The sequence below is a fragment of the Pelodiscus sinensis genome, chromosome Z (genome assembly GCF_052426305.1).
Source record: "Pelodiscus sinensis isolate ZL-2025 chromosome Z, ASM5242630v1, whole genome shotgun sequence".
NCBI lineage: Eukaryota > Metazoa > Chordata > Testudines > Trionychidae > Pelodiscus > Pelodiscus sinensis.
The window spans coordinates 5709007-5727313 of record NC_143085.1 but is presented as its reverse complement, the minus strand read 5'-3'; the positions used below and the strand labels follow the sequence as shown (position 1 = coordinate 5727313).

Sequence of the window (18307 nt, the reverse complement as noted above, 5' to 3'; positions counted from 1 at the left end):
TTAAAACATATTACAAAACAGGAGGTAGCCACACATTCTAGAAAGCAGCAATATACATGAAAGACTACATTTTTCTCTTTCTACAGCTATGGCAAAAAGATGATTAACATAATGCAATACTGTATCAAGATACACTGCACCCTTTTATGCTGAATTTGGACTGATTTTACAGTTTTTAGGCAGATAACATTTATTTCAATGGGAATTTTGTGTGCATAAAGGCTTCAGGACTGTACTCTTTAATATATCTTGCACTGAGAAAGCAAGTTTCAAAGCAATGTCATGAAGATTTTTACAGAAGATGGTCCAGATTAATTAAAAAGCACTTAGTGCACTTGTACCCTCTGGAGGGTTTCTGAGTGCAGTCGGAAAACCAAAACAAATCACACAGTAGTATAGAAAAGGGGTGAGGTGGAGGGCCCTACTTAAATAATGTGCAGAAAGCCAAAACCCCCCCCTCCCCAAAAAACCGGAGTAGGGAGCTATGCCAGCAGTATAGAATAGTCACTACATGTTGAATGTGGGGAGACTTGCTTTTCAACACCTTCTCTGGGACCTAGTGGCAGGGAAGGTGGGATTTCCTCAATTGCCATAGTGCACAGGGCTCCAAAATTCTTTATTTGGATATTGGCAGATGGCTTCTCTCTTGGCAAAAACTCTTGGAAATTTTGCCTGTACTGAAGTATAGGAGTTCTCTGGGTTAATGAATGGACGTGACATTTTGGGTATGAAGATTAGCAAATGGTCTGAGAGAAACATTATTAGGTTTAGAAAGAAAGACCCTGTCAGATTAAGTACATGATTAGCACAGAGAGTCATTCCGAATGACCTGTCTTCTCAAAACCAGTAAGAAATAATAAATATATGAACTGAATAAATAATTAGTTTATGTTAGTGTAACAGTTTTCAATCCCAAAGTCCTTAGAAAAGGAGTTGGCAACCTTTCAGAAGTGGCATGCCAGGATTGAACATAATCACTTCTATTTTTGGATCTGTGTGCCAATGAAATTTTCTAAAAGTCAATAATAATCCTACTTACATTTTAGCAGCTTCATTAATAAATCAATAAAGATGCAGATCTTACCATTTAGTGTGATCCTGAGGGAGAGTAGATAGGAGAATGGTGCTGGTGAGTGTATGGCCAGGGGAGAGGGGTCAGGCACAGGATGCTCGTAGGTGTCTGTCCAGGAAAGGGGACAGGAGCAGGTTGGCTGGTACCTGCTGGTCTCCAGGAACAGAAGCCCTGGGCAGGATCTGCAGGCAGCGCTGGAAGAAGCACATGTACTGCTCCTAGTTCCCAAAGCCCAGACCTCCTTCAGCATTTTAGCTGACTTCCACCGCTGCATGCTCAATGTGCATCACCACTACATCCAGCTTTGGAGATGGCTGAGCCGGTGACACTATGCTGGGTGACCATAATGTGATCACTGATTGATTGGCCTGACATCTTCTGTCCCACTGTCCCCCCTCACTCAGCTGGGCTGTTCTCTTCCCACACCCCCACACTGGCAAGAGATTGGACTCTGACACCTGCCAGGAACTGACCCTCCCACCCTGAGAGTGCTTACGGCCACTGCTGTGTGCTAGCTGGAAGGGGTTGGCCCCCACAGGAAGCTGGTACTGATTCCAATCTTGTGGGAGCTAGATGCTGGATCACAAGCACAGGCTCCCCATTGTGGGGTTGGGGAAGGGGGGGAACAGCGAAGGGTGGGAGAGCTGAGCTTGATCCGCAAGCCATTAGGCTTTCATTGCATGTGCCACTCAAAATCATCTTGTGTACCACACCCTACTTCTGCCGTAGATCATCTTAGTCATGTGTGCTCTCTTCCCAGCTCTGATTCTATTGGCTAGCTCTGCAGAGGTGCTGTAAGGATCAGTTTATCTGGTGCTGGAAGGGCAGAATGCTATTGCAAGCTCTGCTTGCATGTACCACTGCTAACCTGCTGCTAGTTTGGGGCTGGAGTTGGGACATGCTCGGGTGTTCCCAGAGACTGGGCCATTCATGGGCTTGTCTGAGGTTACTCAGAACAGGAGCTGGGTGTTCAGATCACGTCCTTTGCCCAGGGGCTGCCGGGCCTTCTGGTTCACAATAGCCACGTGGGAGCAGCAGGCCAGGGGACGCGACGGGACTTGTGCGCGAGCTCCTCCCAGGCGCTAGAGGTCGCTGTAACGTCGGCGTCGGCTCAGAGGCGAGGGCTGGGCGCCCGCTGCTGCCCTGGTCTCCATGGTGATAGGGGCGGGGCGCTCGCGGGCGGCGCGGGAAGAGCCGCTCGCTGGGGTTGGTCCCGGGTCGGCGCCGCTCGGCGGCGGGAGCGATGAAGAGCCCCCCGGGGGCGGGCTCGCCGGTTCCACAGACGGGGGGGCGCTAGGGCGGGGGCGCTTTGCCCCCCTGCCCGGTCCTGTGAGTGGGCGGCGTTAGGGCGGTGTGGTGCCTCCGGCCGTGTGTGTGTGTGTGTGTGTGGGGGGGGGGCCGTGTGTGTGTGGAGGGGTGTGTGTGTGTGTGTGGGGGGGGTGCCGTGTGTGTGTGGAGGGGTGTGTGTGTGTGTGGGGGGGTGCCGTGTGGCACCTCGGGCCGTGTGTGTGTGGAGGGGTGTGTGTGTGTGTGTGTGTGGGGGGGGGGGTGCCGTGTGGCACCTCGGGGAGTGTGTGTGTGGGGGAGGTGCCGTGTGTGTGTGGAGGGGGGTGTGTGTGTGGGGGGGGTGCCGTGTGGCACCTCGGGGTGTGTGTGTGTGCGGGGGGGGTGCCGTGTGGCACCTCGGGGTGTGTGTGTGTGCGGGGGGGGTGCCGTGTGGCACCTCGGGGTGTGTGTGTGTGTGTGTGGGGGGGTGCCGTGTGGCACCTCGGGGTGTGTGTGTGTGTGTGGGGGGGTGCCGTGTGGCACCTCGGGGTGTGTGTGTGTGTGTGTGGGGGGGTGCCGTGTGGCACCTCGGGGTGTGTGTGTGTGTGTGGGGGGGTGCCGTGTGGCACCTCGGGGTGTGTGTGTGTGTGTGGGGGGGTGCCGTGTGGCACCTCGGGGTGTGTGTGGGGGGGTGCCGTGTGGCACCTCGGGGTGTGTGTGTGTGTGTGGGGGTGCCGTGTGGCACCTCGGGGTGTGTGTGTGTGTGCGGGGGGGGTGCCGTGTGGCACCTCGGGGTGTGTGTGTGTGGGGGGGGGTGCCGTGTGGCACCTCGGGGGAGTGTGTGTGTGTGTGGGGGGTGCCGTGTGGCACCTCGGGGGAGTGTGTGTGTGTGGGGGGGGTGCCGTGTGGCACCTCGGGGGAGTGTGTGTGTGTGTGTGGGTGCCGTGTGGCACCTCGGGGAGTGTGTGTGTGTGGGGGGGTGCCGTGTGGCACCTCGGGGAGTGTGTGTGTGTGTGGGGTGCCGTGTGGCACCTCGGGGTGTGTGTGTGTGGGGGGGTGCCGTGTGGCACCTCGGGGGGGTGTGTGTGTTGGTGCTGTGTGTGTGTGAGGTGCCGTGTGGCACCTCGGGGGGTGTGTGTGTGTATGTGGGGGGGAGGTGCCGTGTGTGTGTGGGGGAGGTGCTGTGTGGCACCTCGGGGTGTGTGTGTGTGGGGGGGTGCCGTGTGGCACCTCGGGGTGTGTGTGTGTGTGGTGGTGCCGTGTGGCACCTCGGGGGGGGGTGTGTGTGTGTGTTGGGGGGGAGGTGCCGTGTGGCACCTCGGGGGGGGGTGTGTGTGTGTGGGGGGGTGCCGTGTGGCACCTCGGGGTGTGTGTGTGTGTGGGAGGGGGTGCCGTGTGGCACCTCGGGGTGTGTGTTGCCTTTTTCAAAAACTGTTTGCATGGTATAAAAACATTAGATTTGTATTTACCATTTATAGCCCTTTAAATGGGGAAAGCACAAACACCATAGAGACTAGCAGAATACAAATGTCCACATAGGTTACTGGATAGGTTGCTACTGTTATCTTACAGCCAGGGCCTCAAATATGATTACTTAATTGTGTTTATTACAAGGGCTTAGAGCATTACTATGTAGTTCTATAGTACAGGACTATGTAGCACTTTAAAGACTAACGAGATGGTTTATTAGATGATGAGCTTTCGTGGGCCAGACACACTTCCTCAGATCAAATAGTGGAAGAAAATAGTCACAACCATATATACCAAAGGATACAATTAAAAAAAAGAATACATATGAAAAGGACAAATCAAATTTCAGAACAGAAGGAGGATGTGGGGCGGAGGGGGGAAGGTAAATGTCTGTGAGCTAATGATATTAGAGGTGATAATTGGGGAAGCTATCTTTGTAATGGGTAAGATAACTAGAGTCTTTGTTAAGACCCCGGCGTAAAGTTGATTTTTAGCATGAATAACAGTTCAGAGGATTCCCTTTCAAGTGCAGTTTTAAAAGGCTTTTGAAGCAGGATGCAGGTAATTAAGTCGTTGAGCTAATATCATTAGCTCACAGATATTTACCTCCCCCCCACCCCTCCGCATCCCCCTTCTGTTCTGAAATTTGATTTCTTTTTCATATGTGTTCTTTTTTTTTATTGTATCACTTTGGTATAGATGGTTGTGACTATTTTCTTCCACTATTTGATCTGAGGAAGTGGGTCTGGCCCACGAAAGCTCATCACCTAATAAACCATCTTGTTAGTCTTTAAAGTGGTACATAGTCCTGTATTTTGTTTCAGCTACCTTAGACTAACATGGCTACATTTCTATCATAGTTCTAGAGAGTGTGCGCGCGTGCGTGTATATGCATAGTCTGGCTGTTGAGGCTAGGAGTCCTTTTGTATTGAGGTCATTACAGAAACAAGGGGGCTAGTTGTTTTTGATATTCTGTTTTCTTCATTTGTGTTTGAGGCAGTTTCATCTAATTTCTGATACCTTCTATCTTGAGTCATAACTAGTATATCCTAATACCAGGACCTAGGTTCATATAAATACCAGGATTTGGTTATTTAGCAGCAGTTCTATTTATAGTGATAGAAATGTAGCCGTGTTAGTCTGGTGTAGCTGAAACAAAATACAGGACTATGTAGCACTTTAAAGACTAACAAGATGGTTTATTAGATGATAGATTAGTTCTATTTAGACGTTCTTTGTTGTCTGAAGAGTTAAGTAATCTTGACTAATATTATCACTGGGGTGACCCAGTGTTTCATGATAACTCTTGATTGTCATGGAGTTTATGAACTTAGCCAAGACTGTTCTCTGAGTGGAAATTTGAAATAAAAAGTCACAATCTGGAAGGTATTTTTCAGTTAATCAAAACTGGACAAAATTAGCCTCAAAAAAGTACAAGCAAAAGCAAGCAAACTTAAACAAAAAAAACTATTCTAAGGATGCAAAAAAAAAAAACCCCTAAATTTTCCAAACTAATAGTCTACAAAAATGTATTTTGCTCCGCTTAATTTAAGAAAGTATTTTTTTTCAAAGAGCGATAAGTACAGGCAGTATTATTTGTCTGGCATGATTTGATCATTCTTTAAAGAACAAATCCAAAGGCTCCTTGACTTTAATCACCAGAGAAGCAGAATAATCCTCTATAAATTCACTGTCTTGAGGAATGCAGCTTATTATAAAGAAAACAAATAAGACTTGTGTACTTTATTGGTCTTTATCAAAATGGCATGTCATCCCTATCAGCCAATCACATTGCTCTTTTTGTATTAGTTACCGATCTTTTTTTATGTTTCATATTCTTTTCCATATGTGCAATCAACAAAATACATATGGGCCAGGATCACTAAAAATTCTGAGTTGAATTATTTGACTAAACCTGTCTGTTGAGCACATTGATGTTAGGACCATATTGTGATATGGCAGTGGTCCCCAATGTGGTGCCCACGGGTGCCATGGCGCCCTCTGGGTCATTTATGTACACCTGCCTAGTGACCAGGGCCAGCCCGAGCCATTCATGCCCCCCGCCCCTGGGTGCGCGGCGCATGCGCGGCCCCCGCCCCTCGGCGCGCGGCGCCTGCGTGGCCCCTGGGCGCATGGCGCCCAGCAGCACCAAAAGGACTACAGTGATATAGACACTTATTTAACTAGGTCTATTGAAATCAGCTTGATAAAATCAGTGTGTCATGACTGTTCTGCAGTCCATCATTCTGACCGGTAGAACATATAGAAATTTTGTATACTATTTTATTATTGGGAGTTTGTACAAGAAGTGGCTGTGGTGCACCTAAGAAATTATACAAAATGTACATGTCATGAGGGCACCACTGATTCATCAAAGTAACTCAAAATAATTCTTATATATTATCCAAAGGTGTTTGACTGCTAACATATGAGATTCCATTGCAGACAGAGCAGTGAAGTTGATTGTAAAGGACCCAAGATTGGAGGAAAAAATGGAGAAAAAGTCAAGGGGCAGGTGAGGAATGGCGCATAGGCATTCCCTTGTCAAAGGATGCAATTATATTATTTTGTTATTATACCATGCCAATTCCCTTGGATTTAAAAAAGTTATTACTTGTGTATGTCACTCAGAAGGTGCTATTAACAATGTTTTATAGACATCTGTTCGAAAATTGTTCCTCTTTATTTGTATAGATGAAGCCTCTGTTACCTATTTGGGAGCTCAAATGGTTCTAATGTTCAAATCAGGAGGGTGGAAGCAGTGTTTGCTTCTAAGAAGGGAACTTGGCTGCAACTAAGGATGTTAAATTTCAATTAATCAACTAATCTAGTAGTCAATGGAATTTCCATCAACTACTTGATTAGTTGATAAAGGAGGAGCTTGCTATTCTGCTATGCCTCTCCCTTTGAAATGTATTAAGAATCTCCTGCAGCTCTTGTGCATTTCAAAGGAAGAGGGCAACCAGGAACCTACACTTCTCCCCTTGAAATGTACAACAGCCACGGGCGACTCTTGCTTGACTATCATATTAAGTAAATGCTTATCAGGTAATCAACTAGTCTCTTGCATATAGGGATGTAACTGGTTCAGAAAGTTGTAGTTGGTCTTAAACTGTTTGGTATCATAAAGTCGATCTGGAACACTAAACCTGGAATCCCATTACACCATTTTTAAAGTCACTCTTCATAATGGAACTGCACTTTGACTAAGACAGTCTCTTTAAAGATGACCTGCCAAAGGTAAAAAACGTTTTGCCTAGTTTAGCTTCTTTATGATGAATAAAGGTTTGAAAAAAAAATTTTTTTTTCCGAAAAGTTCATATTTTTCAAGTTAGAAATTCTACTCTGCACCATCTTTCCTGTAAGACTGCATGGAATGCTGGAGAATTAGGACTGTCACATCACAAGTACCAAGAGACAAGAAGGGATTTTTAGTCAGACGTCTTAAAATTATTATTTATGTATAATTATTTAAGAAACATATTTAGGTCACATTTCAATGCACAACTAAGAGAAAGCATCTTTTTGTGAAAAATAAAATGCTTCTTGCCCTTTAACTGAAGGTTGAGAGAGCTCCCACTTAAGTATGCTAATAGGAAGCTTTCAGCAAAAATAGTTAAAGTACTAGGTGGTGGTATTTTATTCTGAAAGTAAGAGTGAGAAGAAAAACCAGTTTAAAACCACCTACACAAAAATTTGAGGTCTTTAAATTTGAAAGAAGACACAAACCCTTCTTTTTCCTTTTCCATGTGTCTTTTAAAAGAAAGAGGAAATATGAATCATAGAACACTAGAACTGGAAGGGATCTTGAGAGGACATCGAGTCCAGTCTCCTGCCCTCACGGCAGGAAACAGTACCATCTAGACCATCCCTGATAGAGGTCTATCTAACCTGCTCTTAAATATCTCCAGGGGTGGAGATTCCACAGCCTCCCTAGGCAATTTATTCCAGTGTTTAACCACCCTGACAGTTAGGAATTTTTTCCTAATGTCCAGCCTAAACCTTCCTTGCTGCAGTTTAAGCCCATTGCTTCTTGTCCTATCCTCAGAGGCCAAGAAAAACAATCTTTCTCCCTCCTCCTTGTGACATCCTTTTAAATATTGGAAAACCGGTATCATGTCCCCTCTGTTTTCCCCTTTCCAAACTAAACAAACCCAGTTCTTTCAGTCTTCCTTCATAGGTCATGAGCTCTAGACCTTTAATCATTCTTGTTGCTCTTCTCTGGCCCTTCTCCAGTTTCTCCACATCTTTCTTGAAATGTGGTGCCTGGAACTGGACACACTAGTCTAAATGAGGCCTGAGCAGTGCAGAGTAGAGCGGAATAATGACTCATCGTGTCTTGCTCACACACTATTGTTAATGCATCCAAGAATCATATTTGCTTTTTTGCAACAGCATCACACTGTTGACTCATGAATGGGATGATTACGGTTGGACCACCATATTGCCATCGCCATATATTATTGCTGCATTTGGGGAATAACTGAAAAATTTCAAGAGACTGTTTTTGGAACATAAAAATTAATAAAATGAAATGTAAAATATGGTCTGCAAGCATGGCTCGACAATTAGGGCAATCTTCTCGCCCGTTGTGACTAGATTTTAGCCCTGTGTGACCGTGCAGCGCGGTCTGCGCATGCGCAGTGTGCGATTCCGTGCGGCTGGCGAGTGGGGCTTGCCACCGCTTGGCGAGCCCTGTCTGCAAGTATTAACTTTATATGTGATGTTAGTGTGATATTGTAGTATGGTTGACGTCTCATAGACACACAACCATCTGCTAATAGTGAATCTGATCTTACAAGTGACATTTCTTTTTCTTTTTCCTTTTACGTTTAAGATCTTTCAAGACAAATGCAGCCCAGAAATTGCATACTCCCAAAGTCCGTGTGTTTGGACGATTGGTTACTCCCCAGCCTGGTGGAACTCCGTCTTGGAATGGGAGTCATCAGGCTCCGTATCGGGTTACATACACTTGGAACCGCGGTGGGAGGTTAAAAGAACTCCGCATCAGGTGAAAACTGTGGTTTGTTTACTTTGTTTTCTTAATCCTACTAAAAGAAGTAGCATTGTCTAGTGGTTAAAGCAGGTCTTCCATTGATTTGCTGAGTGATCTTGGGAACGTCACTTATCCTCTTTGTGGCTCAGTTTTTCATAGAATCCTAGGGCTGGAAGAGACCTCAGGAGATCGAGTCCAGCCTCCTCCCCAAAGCAGGACCAATCCCAACTAGATCATCCCAGCCAGGGATTTGTCAAGCCAGGATTTAAAAATCTCTAGAGATGGAGAGTTCACTATCTGTTAAATAGGAGTAATAACACCTGGGCTACGTCTAGACTGGCATGATTTTCCGGAAATGCTTTTAACTGAAAAGTTTTCCATTAAAAGCATTTTCGGAAAAGAGCGTCTAGATTGGCTCGGACGCTTTTCCGCAAAAGCACTTTTTGCAGAAAAGCGTCCGTGGCCAATCTAGACGCGCTTTTGTGCCAAAAAGCCCTGATCGCCATTTTCGCGATCAGGCCTTTTTTGCGCAAAACAAATCTCAGTTGTCTACACTGGCCCTTTTGCACAAAATTTTTGCACAAAAGGGACTTTTGCCCGAACGGGAACAGCATAGTATTTCCGCAAAAAGCACTGATTTCTTACAGTAGGAAGTCAGTGCTTTTGCGGAAATTCAAGCAGCCAGTGTAGACAGCTGGCAAATTTTTCTGGAAAAGTGGCTGATTTTCCGGAAAAACTGGCCAGTCTAGACACAGCCCTGCTGTTTCTGATTTCCAGGAGAATGGTGCTCACTAATACCAAAATAAGTAGTGCTATGTAGGAATGCAAAAGGTTACCCGGTAATCAGGCAGCTTATCAGCATTCTTACTATGTAACGGGTTAACCATCATGACTAATTAGATCTTGGCTGGGGCTGGAGCAGCCCCACCTACAGAGGCCATAATGGAAATGGGGCCAGAGCAGCTCCTGCCTCCTGAGGCCTGGGCTAAGGGTGAAGTAGTCCCTCCCCTAACTGTGGCCTATCATCCTGTGGGCAGGGAAGGGGCTGCTCCAGGGTTAACTGATTAAGCTTAGCATTTAACTGATTAACATTTTAACTGTTAATTAATGTCTCTAGTACTATAGGTGTTATCCTCACTGTGGCTGCTGATGGATTTTGAATGGTTTGCTTTATGAGGAATTTGCTCACCTCTTTTGCTGTTCCTCTAAACAAAATCCATATGAATAACAATGTAATTACAGCTTTAGAGGGGTAGCTGAGTTAGTCTGTAACAGGAAAAACTTAAACAACAAATGGTCTAGTAGCACCTTAAAGACTAACAAAATGTAGAAAGCATCATTTTTCATGGACACAACTCACTTCTTCAGAAGACTGGAGTATTAGAAGTCCAATTCCAAGAATAAAAAAGGGGGGGAAAGGGGAAGTAGGGGAAAAAAGAGGAAAAATGGAGGTGGGGGGGGGGAAAACAGTGAGTAGATGGCTCAAATAGTTACAAGAGGATTACAGAAATCTATGCAAGCATTTTAGCTCTTAGTTTTGTGATCTAACCCCGACTCTATAAATTGCATAAAAAAAAGCCGTTCTTTTATGGGATCAGAAGTGAGTTCCAATATGAATGAAACACAGAACGGCTTAAATTCCATTAAATCACCTGAAGGCATACCAATTAAGCAACGGTGATAGAAATGTAGCCCACAAAACAGATATTAGACAGGATCACAAAGAGAAAACAGTTTCTTGCCATTTCAACCAGAAAGGACGTTGTCTCAACGACTTAATCACCTGCATCCTGTTTCAAAGACCTTTTAAATCTGCACTTGAAAGGGAATCCTCTGAACTGTCATTCATGCTAAAATTCGACACTTTACGCGTGGGTCTCAACAAACACTCTAGTTATCTTACCCATTACAAAGATAGCTTCCCCAATTATCACCTCTAATATCATTAGCTCACAGACATTTACCCCCCCTCCCCGCATTCCCCTTCGGTTCTGAAATTTGATTTGTCCTTTTCATATGTGTTCATTTTTTAAAAATTGTATCCTTTGGTATATATGGTTGTGACTGTTTTCTTCCACTATTTGAGCTGAGGAAGTGGGTCTGGCCCACGAAAGCTCATCATGTTAGTCTTTAAAGTGCTACATAGTCCTGTATTTTGCTTCAATTAAGCAACTGTCATTGTTTAGTATCATTAGATGTAAATAGGTTCCAGAGGGGCCAACTTGGATAAGTGGGTTTCCCAGCTAAGTGTGCCTTGATTAGGCCCATGGTCTTGCAATTATAAGTGTGCTTAAGTTAATGGGGCAACTCACATAATTAAGTTAAATAAGTGTGTAAGTCTGTGCAGGATTGGAACTCTGGTGTTGTATATTGTAATTATTATGTATTAAATGATTTACCCTCTGTGGCTCAGGTCCTTAACTCAAATAATTTTTGCTTTTCTTCATTTAAATCATTGCTCTGAAGTGGGGCTCGATGAGGGGTTCAGTATACAGATTTCCCCAGGATGAGAGGATGGCTTTTTTACTGCAGCAGCTTGGTGAGAAGCGCCTGTCCATGGCTGCTGGAGCAGGCATAGCCAGGGAATGGTACATGTCCCGCAGCTGGGGGAAAGATAGGCACACAGACAAACTCTTTCTCAAATATATAGTAGTTGAGAGGATTTGTCTGGTGTTGCCGGGGTCCTTGTGGAGGCCCAGGACAGGCGGTGAGGAGTGCAGGTGTCAGGTCAGAGGATGGGAGGCAGGGGAGCTCAGACCAGGATCCTAGGGGTTGGAGGTGATTACTGGGGCTATCTGTGATGGCAAGGGTGGTGCTACCTCAGCTGCAGCTCCTTCCAGCAAGCAGGGTTTGCAGTGCCTGGCAGCTCCTCACAGGGGCCTGGGGCTGCACTGCCCAGCCCCCCCGATCAGTAGTTCCTGGTGAGGGAGGGCTGACCAGCATACCCAGTCCCCCTCTGGTGGTTGCTCGGACCCCTGGTCTCTGCTCATGGGCTGTGGTTTCTGGTTCCCCTGACACTTCTAATGGGGAGGGGATGGGGCTGCTCTGCCATGCTCAGGTGATGGTCATGGTGTGGGCCATTATGGCAGGGTTGGTGGCCAGTGGGGTTCCCTCCGCCCCCCCCCCATTCCTCCCTCCCGATCTGGCACTGCGGCCTAGAGCTGGGGAGGATAGGTTTGGGGCAAGAGAGCCCCATATCTGCTCTGGTGGCTGGCAGTGTGGCAGCTCTGTCTTGCTAGTGTGGCTGGCTCCCTCTGGTTACTCTTCAGTATATGTCTCCCCTCTGCAGTATGACTGTCTCTTCGTTCAGCCCTCTCCTTTTTCATGTGATGGAAAACAGTCATATTCTGGGCATATCCCGTTTTTCTGGCATAACCAAACCTTGACCTTGCTTTAAGTTGGGATAAGCAGAATGTGCATACCAAATGTTATGGTCCTAAGTCTTACTGTTTAACTCATGAAACAGACAGATGCACATTTAATGAACTCATGGAACAGACAGATGCACATTTCTAAAATACATAGATTGAGAGAGCATCCCCCTCTTGGGGCTAAAGCCCTGAGTGCTGGTGGGCCCTTCCCCCCCCCCCCCTTTGGTGTCCCTTATTGAGCATGGGGAAATAAGGTCACCCTAGTTAGGAAGGGTTCGTGAACAGACGGACACTTGGACAGACACACAAACTCTCAAATGTATAGTAGATCATGCTTCTGAGACTCCACCTCCAAAAGCATTGCCTGAAAATGAACAGAGCTTGAGTATGAAAAAGCAGAAAGGCAAATAACCTGTGTTTGCATTCCAGACACCTGGCTAGAAAGTTCCTCTATTTGTGGGCGAAAAAGACATTTGGACAAGTTCTTCCTTCCAAAGCCAGGTAACTGCATCTCCAGAGAATAAGATTCTACCTTGATATGGCTGAACATATGTCAGAGTCTGGAGAGGGATGGCAGGAGACAAATCACTTGATTATTGTCTTTGATCCACCCCCTTTGGGGCACCTGGTGCTGGCCACTGTTGGCAGCCAGGCTACTGGGCTAGATGGACCTTTGGTCTGACCCAGTACGGCCGTTCTTATGTATCATTTATATGGGTAAGCAAAGGGATACCTGCTTTGCAGGAATATATTGGCAGCTACCTTTTGAAATTGAGATCTGTTTCTGAACATTATTCTTAAATAGTTGTGTCCAAAATTTACTTTATCTGTAAATCCAGAGCAATTGCATTGGTTTCCGCGCAGACATGCCAGATTTACACCAATGAAGAATTTGGCCTTTCATTTTAATTGTAAGTCTCTTAAAAATTATAATATTATAGACAGGAAAGATGGGAAAGTCCCAATAGTTCATTTAGTTCATTTCATCCTGCAGTATATAAGGATATTCTTAATGAGTGTTCACAAATGCTTTCGCATATGTGATTTTTGAACTGCTATGGCAATAGATTCTTTAGTTTGGTTTTAAATGACTACTGAAAAAACAACTGTCTTTGGAATTTCTTCCTATTTTGATTTGCTTTGTGTGTTTGCTCCTGTTTGTCTTTGTTGTATGGGCATAATACAGTTCTTAAAGGAATAGCAGACTTGTATTGACTTCAGTATTAGATCAGCCCCTAAGTTATCCCATTTCATTTCACTATGAAGAATATAAATTCTTTTATCAAGACAGTATTAGCTGGCCAAACACAAGTTGTCATCTGAGCCAAAACCAGTTTTCTTACCTTCCCCTGCCCCATATTTTGGGTTTGGTTTACTTGCTTTGGCAATGTGCTGATCCAGTATATGAAATCTGGGGAATGAATTAAAATAATCTTTTAAAAATCTAGAGGTCAGCCAGCTAAATTAAACCAAAATAACTTTATTGTAAACTAAAAGAGAATTTTTCCCAAATTCAGGACCAAATTTAGGGTCACATTATTGGGGAAGCAAGTGGGTACTTTTGTATCTTTGAATGTTATTTAAAAAACAAACAACTTACCAAAGAGGGAGGCAGATCCCTGGAAAGCTTGGATTTTAAGAATTTAAAAGGTGAAATTTGGCAATGAGATCAGTATTTTGCTATGATTTATAATTTAAATAAAGCATGAAGGCTGTACCAAGTGTACGTATTTTGACTTTTGTGGCAGTAATTTGGGGCCCCTTGAAGAGCATTTGGGGAACAAATGTCCCTTTTGCTCCAGAGATGTAGCTCCTGGACTGTCCAGATCCCATATTACCCTGGTTTTCTACTCTCCTCTTAACATTTCAGTCAATGTGAAAGAATAACCTATGGCTCTTTCATTTTTTCCTGCTTTTGCTTGGAATGACTTGGCTTAGCTTGGTTTGATGGAGTAGGTAGGTTTATATTGTAATATATGCTTTTTTTTTCCTTTGGGGAGGGCAGGTCATATAGAACCTAATCATGCAGTCCTTACGTATTTGAGGGCCCCTATTAACTCAGTGGGATTCTTCCTGTGAGCAAGAGATTCAAGACTGGGCCCATTGTTTACTTAGCTCTCTAGCTTGCTTGTTTTATTTTTAGGTTGGTCTTTCCATTTTTCTAATCTCTATGAAACATATACATAGATAAGAGACTTGAGAAAATTGTTCACAATTGCGCCAAGCACAACTTTACATTTTTCAGATATTAGCTATGTTGTTTTGGCCAGTGATCATTCCCCAGGAGTAATGTTTAAGTGAAATCATAATTGTGCTGTCTCAGAGTGTGTCTAGACTACAGAGTTTTGTCGACAAAAGTGGACTTTTGTCAACAAAACTATACCTGCGTCTACGCTACCGCTGAGTTCTGTTGACATGACATCGACAGAACTCAGCAGTTTTGTCAATGGCGGTAAACCTCATTCTACGAGGAATAACACCTTTTGTCGACAGAATTCTGTCGACAGAAGGCATTATTGCATTTACACTGTCCTTTGCGTCCACTCTCAAGTCGACAAAGTGGCTTGCTTTGTCGACAGAATTGGATGCAGTCTAGACGCTCTTTGTCGACAGAAGCTTTGTCGACAGTATCTGTCAACAAAGCCTCTGTCGACAAAAGCCTGTAGTCTAGCCGTACTCTCAGGTAGGAACAGTAGATATACTAGTCATTGTTATTTCTAATTATGGAGAACCTTGTTCTTTGAAATCCCTTATCTGAGTCCCAGTTCTTCTGTTCCAAACTTCATCCCACCTGAATTTTGATTAGATTAGTGTTTACATGAATATTCGTGTAATACTGTCCCTTGCCTTGGTCATCTGTGGAAATGTAACTTAGGATCTCTGGATCTAAAAGAAAAAATCTTTATGGCTTGTGCTAGAGGATTAGGTTAATAAAATTAGAGGCAGTAGCTCATTCATAAAATTCTATACTGTGCAACTAAATGTTCCACACTGTTAGCATGAGGTGCATATATAATGAATGTTGTCTAAGGTTTTTAATCATCCCCTTTTTGGAATTTTAAATTATGAATAACTTGTGTCAGAGCATAGTGGGTATATTTTAGAACAATATAAACCTGTATTAAAATTAATTACAAATATACTTTTAAAAACTAAAACAAAAGTTAGCTTTTGAAAAAAATCATGTGAACAAATACTGATTAGAGATGGAAATGTAGCAATATTGTCTAATGGTTTGAAGGTCTAGCATAGCTTGAGATGAGTTCTATTTCCAGAGCTGTCATCAGCTGACTGATTTTGGTCACTAAGGTCTCTTTATTTTTTCTCAATTTTAAAAGAGGGGTAATTATTTTTAAGGGTTGTGTGATGCTCAGTTAATTGTATCATAAAGCACTTTTAGATCCTCAGATTAAATATGGAATGCAAGGGCAAAGTTTTGTTATGGTTAGATAGGTTTGGGTTAAGACGCTAACACTGGAAAAAGGAGAGATATAATGAGAATTTCCTTTAAAATGTATTTGCAATTACTATTTTTGTTAAACGAATCTTCTCATTCACAAAATCTTTGAACACTGCAGATGTCATTATGATCGGAAGATTATGCAAAAAACTTTTGGCGAGTGGAAGGAGGAATGGTGGATTGTTTGCAGAGAGTGGAAGCTTGGCATCAGAGCTGACTGCCATTACAGGTCTGTGAAATGACTTTGTATTGTGTCCACAGTGGTGTGAAAAATTCTCCTTGGGTCTTGGAGAGTGATGTGTATGTCAGTAAACTACTTCAGCAGCATTATTAGGTGAGGAAAGACAACATAGTGCTTTTCTCACTTATTTAAAACTTTTTCTTCCTTCCTTTTTACTCACCTTTCATCCAAGAAACAGTATGCTTTCTTTCCTTGTCCTAAGATAAAATTAGATGTCAAAGCTCAGCTGTCTTCAGAAAACTATTCACCTTGTATGAATTACATTTCTTGATTTTCAGGAATCAGTACCATAAAATTGTGAGTATAATGCACACTTTTTCCCCGTTTTTTAGTGTCAAAGTTGGGGTGCGCATTATCCATGGGAGTTTTTTTTTAAAGTTTTCATTTGGTGGTTCTGCGACAGTTAATTAACCGCTGGAAACCAGAGGTTGAGTTGAATTTTATTAGCATCGACAAGCAACTATATAGTTTCAAAAAGGTAAGTTAAACAAATGAAATCAACACTGCAGCGCAAACAAGCAAATATGTTAATTGATCTTCCAGTCATCTTTGAAGCCCTTGAATTCACTTTTGTTAGAATCTTCCTCGATCAGACAAGCAATATCTTCCAGGGTATAGCCCTCGACATCTTCATCCAGGTAATACAAATCATTGTCATCTTCGCATTCCGGTAATTCGCCCTCGGCCGATTTATCGTCTCTCGGATCCATCCACAGGGCATCGTCCTCGCTGCCATCCATAGTATTAAAGATGCTGCATTTCAGAAACCCCTTCCTTATAGTGGGATCAAGTTCAAGCCAGACATCCCCTATCCACTGGGTAACATCTTGCAGTGTCGATGTTTGCATACATCCACCGTAGTAAATATGTTCACCTTCCAATAACCAGGTTTTCCATTTCCTGCATAGTGCATCTTTCATTGGGTTGTTAACTGTCACATCAAGCGGCTGCAACATTTTGGTCATTCCACCAGGAATAATTGCCAAGTCTGTTTTGTCCTGCTGAAGCCTTTTCTTGACGGATAGCATACGATGACACCAAAATGCATCCGAAACTATTAGAGACCGCTTTCTCATAAGTCCACCTGTCCACTTCGCCCAAAATGTCTGTAGCCAATCAAGCATTAAAGCTTCGTCAATCCAGCTTTTAGGGTGAACATGCACATGAACAGTGTTTGGGAATATAACATTCTTTGGCATTGTCTTGTGCTTGAACACGATATAAGGAGGCAGCTTCGTTCTGTTGGCCATGCAAGCAAGCATTACGGTAAACCTAGACTTTTCATGGCCTGTGGTAGCAATGGAGATGGTCTAGGCACCTTTCACTTCAAGTGTTCTGTCATAGGGATTATCAAAATTTAATGGTGTCTGATCTTCATTACCAATTAATGAAAGGTCGTAGCAGTGATGCTTGTGTAGTTTTACGATAAACTTTTGGTACTGTAGTAACTTGGTGTCTGAGACCATAGGTAGCTTTTGTACGATTGTTGTTTGGTGGCGGACCAATAAGCCATGGCGATTCATGAACTGATCGCACCAGCCATACGAAGCTTTAAACCTGGCTATGTTAGTGCACGTTTTGGCAATGGTCAAAGCCTTCATTCTAACCTCCGCAATGCTAACACCACTGCCTTGCTGTCTACGTTCCTCAATCCATTCATTCAGCTTGGCCTCCAACTCAGGATATGCAGCGCCTTTACCTCGCTTAGCCATCTTCATCCGAGGCAGTGCTTGCAGGTGCTCTTTCTGCCGTCTCCAAAGCCGAATGTTAGACTCTGCTATGTCATCAAATTCATGGCTGGCAGCTCTGTTGCCATGAGCCTGAGCATATCTAACAACTTTAAGTTTTTCAGCGGTTGTGTAAGATCGCTGACAACTCATGGCATCCTAAAGAGAGCATGGAAACGCCGTGCACTATATACTCGTGCACTCACATGTGATTACCCGGCAATACAAAAAGGCAAGACAAAATACGGCGAAGTTGGGATACGAATTATAGATAAAAGTTCAGTTTATTCTCGGATTCTGACGTTTAAAAGGTAGGTGTGCATTATACTCGAGATTTTACGGTAATTAATTTAGATGGCTCTCTAAACATGTTCATATTGATATTACTCTTGTAAATGGCCAGATTCTCTTGACATATGCTGTTATTTGACCTAGAAGTAAGGAGTGAATGGGTAGCTGGGTACATATCTCTTGTGTTCTTCTTTTATTGTGTCAGAATGTACAGTAGTTGGTATAGCTCTTGTCTGCTGTTACACATTGACTAAGATTTGGGAACTTGATCTGTCTTGCTCCCAGATTATCTTCCATGTTGACAAACTCTGAGCCTGTTATTAGTGAAACAGGCATTTTAGATCCTCTTCTGCTTATATTATTTATGAAGGGGCAAATTAAATATCCTTTTCAAGAGGCTTTTATCTGTCCTG

General features: G+C 43.9%; 1 protein-coding gene across 6 annotated transcripts in view; it reads left to right on the top strand.

The window, feature by feature from the left end:
- Positions 1-2235: 2235 nt before the first annotated feature.
- The window catches only part of SFI1 (SFI1 centrin binding protein), a 69952-nt gene continuing 53880 nt past the window's right edge, over positions 2236-18307 (top strand). For 4 of the 6 annotated variants that reach the window (XR_012895936.2, XM_075898028.2, XM_075898029.2 and 1 more), the window contains exons 1-5: positions 2236-2401; positions 6254-6323; positions 8646-8819; positions 12605-12676; positions 15754-15864. Coding sequence is in view for 5 of the 6 variants with exons in the window: in XM_075898028.2 (XP_075754143.2) it covers positions 6301-6323; positions 8646-8819; positions 12605-12676; positions 15754-15864 (380 nt within the window). In the remaining variant the exon portion in view is untranslated. Of the gene's footprint in view, positions 2402-6218; positions 6324-8645; positions 8820-12604; positions 12677-15753; positions 15865-18307 lie in introns of all 6 variants that reach the window. The other 2 variants (XM_075898025.2, XM_075898026.2) reach the window with 2 other exon arrangements.